The following is a 5,124-nucleotide window of genomic DNA, read 5'->3' on the forward strand; positions in this document are numbered from 1 at the left end:
AAAAAAAAAACAAAAAAAAAAAGATATGGAGGAAAATAAGATTGTATAGAAATAGATTTAAAACTAAAAAAAAAACAAAAAAAAAAAGATATGGAGGAAAATAAGATTGTATAGAAATAGATTTAAAACTAAGTTCTTCCTAGTACTAGTTAAGATCAAATGTCCACAATACACAGAAATTATTTTTAAATGTGATCTTTAAAGCGTGATTTGAATCCCAATCAATACAGTTCCAAGACAATCTGTTTTACCTTTAAAAACTAAAGCTTTTTCAGAAATATTAACTAGATATCCAAAAATCCAATATCCAATTTTATTCAATGTCAAAAGTTTGGTTTATATAGGGGCCAGCTGCCAAATACTCTCATTAATATAGATCGCATTTAGATGAAAAGTTAGCAACAGAGATCTGTTTGATCATTAAAACAGCCCTTATTGAACATCACTTTATGACTTCCCACAGAGAATGCTTATTAAGTAGATGATTCAAGTAAACAACTGTAATAACTTAGAGAAGTACAGAGGCTTGGGGCTGGATATGTGGCTAAGTTAGTAGAACACTTGCCCAGCATGCATGAACCTGTGGAATCAGCCCCGGCACTACATAAAACCAGGCACGGTGGCTGTGCCTGTGATCCTAGTCCTGGAGGAGTCCAGGCTTTGTGGGGATCATCCTCAGCTGCATAGCTGTTTCCTGCTGTGCCTCCTTGGGAGGACAGGTGGTCTGATATAGCACACATTGTGTCCATGCTCCACCTCCCAGCTGCTGGACTACACCACCAGCCCAACAGCATAGATGACTTGAGGCCCACGTGGACTGTGCAAAGCTGTCTCAACAGCAATAATAATCCATCATAAAGGCTCCAGGTCTTTAAAAGGGAGCCAACAAGATCCTGAGGTTTCAGGGCAGGCATCTTGAGTAGGGGCGGCTTTGAACGGTGGCCTGAGGCCCGATGGCTACCAGTTTGAGACTAGTTCAACCTAACAGCAAACTGTCACATAGCAGAGAGGGGGACAACAGGGAATACGGAGTACTTATGTTGAGGTTTGAGTGTTTTACATACACTATGCCACTGACTCTCCTAACCAGCCTCTGGAGCCTATCACTGTACCAGCCTAGGCCCTTACAGCAAACATGACACGGTTGAAGAGACTGCTCACAAGCACCTGGAAACCAAGAGAGGAAACTTTTAAGATGTGACTTGACTTATAGCTCTCAAAACAATACTAGGTCCTAATAACTTAACTGGTAAATTCTACCAAACCTTTCCAGATGAAGTCACACCAATTCTCCTTAATCTCTTTAAAAAGTAGCAACCATTTCGAATTTGGGGGTCGACAGAAAGGTAGAGTGTTTGCCTGGCATGCCGGAAGCCCTGGGTTCCAGGCCCAGCTTCACACCAATCAGGTATGGTAAAAGAGCCATTTTCTAAGCACTTGGGCAAAGAAGACAGGAGTATCAGAAGTTCAAGGTCATTTGGGGCAGTTTGTTTAAAGCCAGTCTGGGTTGCCTGAGACCTTGGAGAAGGGAGAAGGAGGGGGGTGGTTACCAACCTGTTTTACAAAGCCAGCCTTAATCATGCTTAGTGCTGGTATGTAGTTCTCTGCATCGCTTCTGCTTATAAGCATTTGATTTAATTTACTCATTTTTTTTTCTTTTCAGACTAAAACAGATGCACAAGAATGGTCCAAGAATCAAAAGATGAAGGCCTAGTGTTTGGTGCTGGAAAAAGCCAGAACGTAACCCTAACCTAGCCAGGCCCTTCTCTCCGCACTGCACCCCCATCCAGGCCCCTCCCTCCACACCATGCCCCCAGCCAGGCCCCTCCCTCCACACCACGCCCCCAGCCAGGCCCCTCCCTCCACACCACGCCCCCAGCAAGGCCCCTGCTTTGAAGTAGAGTGTGTAATCCAGAAGCGCTGTCTCTGTTGGGGGAGAAACGTTCATTTTAATCATGTACTTGACATTTTCAAATATAAGTAACTTAATGTTTATTTTAACTAATGTTAAATTAACAAATTTCAGTATAATCAATATATAACGTACAAATAGTCATATGCTTTATATTTTGGTTTTATGTATTTTGTTATAAAATAAATGCCTTCTATCCTCTAACTAGATTGTAGAGTTTTCATAAATAGAGAGTTCTTCGTAAGGGTTTGGCTTGTAAATATTTTGATGAATAAACTTCCTGGACTATATAAATTCTGAGATCACGTAATACAAGTACCAAAACATCTGATATTCTTTAACACTAAGAACCATTTGTGGCTGGACAGTGGTGGTACATACCTTTAGTCCCAGAACTTGACACAGAGTCAGGCAAATCTCCGTGAGTTTGAGGCCAGCCCAGTCTACAGATCAAGTTCCAACACAGGTTCCAAAGCTACGCACACGCACACACACACACACACACACACACACACACACACACACACACACAAGAAAAAATGGGGGAAAAATCCTGTGTCTAAAGAAACAAACAAACAATAAAAACCATTTGTGGGGCCACAAAACCATCTAAAATCCATGCCAGAAACCCAGACGAAAGAGGAACTGATTCCCAAAAGCTCCTGTGCTCTCGTTATGTGCACCATGGCACATGTGCACCAACATACATATGAACAGCACGCTACATACAACACACTAAAGTGTATAAACTGATAAACCTTGTTGTTTTTCTTCTGTGAAGAGGGGTTTCCCTTTGCTTGTCTTTGAAAGATCTCCCTGTGTATCTGTGGCGGGCCACTATGTAGTCTAGGCTAGCCTCAGACTCACCTGGCCCCCTGTGCTGAGATTAAAGGTGTGTATTACCACAGCCCTGGCTCTTAAAAAACCTGTTTTGGTGTTCGTGGCTTTTTCCCTTATATATCCTATTCTCATTAAGCAGGAAAGTCTGCTGTCTGTGGTGAAGTAACAGTTTGCTGAGAAGTCTTAACATTGTTAATCAGGGGGCCGTGTCAGGCACACATCTGTTCAGTGGGAAAAGGAAGCAGTCAGATTTGTTCTATCTTATTGTACATGTTCCCTTAGGTATGAGGGCATGCCTAAAATCCCAGCCCTGGTGTGGGGAAAAGGAGAGGTCTGGGGCTGTTAGTAGCTCAGTGGTAGAATGAAGGCTTAGCCTACAAGAAGTGTTCAACTCCAGCACCACGGAGGAGGACTCGCAGCAGCAGCAGCAGCAGAAGAACACACTGGGCATGGAACCTAGGGTGTTGAGCTAACAAGAGTTCAGCACTGTGCTACATCACCAACCTACAGCATACAACATAGACAGATATGTCATAAGGCAAAATTACAACAAAGATTTTGTTATTTCCCACCTCAGGTGCTGGGGATTGAACATAGGGCCTTGTGCGTGCTAGACAGGCATTCAACTGTATTACCTCCCTGGCTTTAGAGGATGGACCTTGATTGACTTTGCTTTTTACTGTAGAAATAGACCACTTTATTCTATCAAATGGAGTCAGTGTTCCAATTAACTGGACAGACATGGTTAGTTTATAGACAGGCAGACTGAAGTTCTGGACAAAACCAGGGACGGACCCACCAGGAGTCCTCAGGGGGGCAGCATTTGTTTGGTTTGAGTCCACAGGCCAGGCCTCAGTTTACACCGGAAGTGTAATACTCTGTGTCTTTGTGGAGTCTTCATTTGTTTCTTTCTTTGCTTTAAAATGACCTTGGGCTGTGTGGCCCTGCCTGGAGGGGAAATCACTCTGCAGATAAGAATTGCCAAAAATTTGCAGCGATCCTCTTCCCTGTGCCTCCGGAGGGCTGGGGTTACAGGTGCGCACCTCCGTGCACGGTCTCTCTCTCCTCTTATATCCGAACATAAAGTTACCAGAAACATTCAACCCCCTCCCCCAGGCCTTTTCTCTCTCCGTTTTGTAATTAATACATAGACGAGAAGTTTCTGCCCTGTGCTCAGGTACAATATGCCAGTACTTAACAAATAATTGTCTCCCATCCAAACTGCCCCCTTTAACACCTGCCTCCCTGACAGTCCTGTTCACTGTCCCATTGCCCCTTAAACTTAACATGTCCAGAGCTGAACTCCCCTAGCTTGTCCTCTGGTGATGTCATTTTCAATAAAGCGTACACTCTACCACCAGCTGCAACGCATCCACAACCTGCTGTCACCCCTTCCTGTAGCTCCCCATTAACCCCAGCCCTCAGGACTCAAGTCCCAAGCCCTAATGGACTATCTCGCCAAACGGTTATTTTTTTTAAAAGATTTATTTATTTTCGTTCTATGTGTATCGGTGTTTTCCCTGGATGTGTGAATGTGTACCACAGGCATGCCTGCTCTTCATGGAGTTCATTGGAAGGTGTAGGATCTCCTGGGCAAACACACAATAGTGAGAACCAAACCTAGGCCCTCTGCAAGAGCAGCAAGTGTTCACAACCGTTGAGCCCCAACCCTGTTTTGTTTTGTTTTTTAAACAATGAATGAATGGATATTTCCAAATACACGTGAGAGTGAAGGGAAACCAAGGAGAGAGAAAATCACTATCTCAATTATAGTAATGTTTATGGTATGAAACCATCAGTGCTCACTAAATGGTGTTTGAGCTGGAGGCCTCTGGGGATGACTAGGCTTTCCCACTAGTAGTCAAGCCCTGGAACACTAAGTCACGTCAGACTGGCTTAGCTGAGGCTAGCCTTGAATTCCTTCCTTCCTCTTTCAAGAACTGAAATGACAGGTGTGTGCCACCAAGGCTTAAATTACACCTTTTAAAAGGGCGCACTAACTGTTTTACTCAATGAGAATGTTTTTTCTTTCTCTCTTTCTTTCTTTCTTTGGATTTTTTAAATTGATTTTTATTGAGCTCTACATTTTTCTCTGCTCCCCCTCCCTGTCTCTCCCCTCCCCCTCAACCTTCTTGCAAGATCCCCAAGCTCCCAATTTACTCCAGGAGATCTTGTCTTCTTCTACTTCCCTAGGATGTTTTTCAAAAGAGGAGAAAGTACTTGGGGCAATCACAATCTAGCAAGTTCTGACAAAGCCAATGATTTGGGTAACCATTACCAGGAATGCAAAGCAATTAGATAAAGGATATCAGAGACTCTGTGTCACCTGACTTCCAATCAATCTTATCATCCATCAGTAGAAAGGAGACCAC

At 43.4% G+C, this 5,124-nt stretch overlaps 1 protein-coding gene across 1 annotated transcript in view; it reads left to right on the forward strand.

The window, feature by feature from the left end:
- Positions 1-2,094, forward strand: part of Pibf1 (progesterone immunomodulatory binding factor 1) — a 151,922-nt gene extending 149,828 nt beyond the window's left edge. Inside the window, exon 17 of the mRNA XM_005365356.3 lies at positions 1,664-2,094. Coding sequence (XP_005365413.1) covers positions 1,664-1,714 — 51 coding nt within the window. The 3' untranslated portion in view covers positions 1,715-2,094. The remainder of the gene's footprint in view (positions 1-1,663) is intronic.
- Positions 2,095-5,124: the final 3,030 nt, after the last annotated feature.

This window comes from Microtus ochrogaster, unplaced genomic scaffold, assembly GCF_000317375.1.
Source record: "Microtus ochrogaster isolate Prairie Vole_2 unplaced genomic scaffold, MicOch1.0 UNK2, whole genome shotgun sequence".
NCBI classification, from domain to species: Eukaryota; Metazoa; Chordata; class Mammalia; order Rodentia; family Cricetidae; genus Microtus; species Microtus ochrogaster.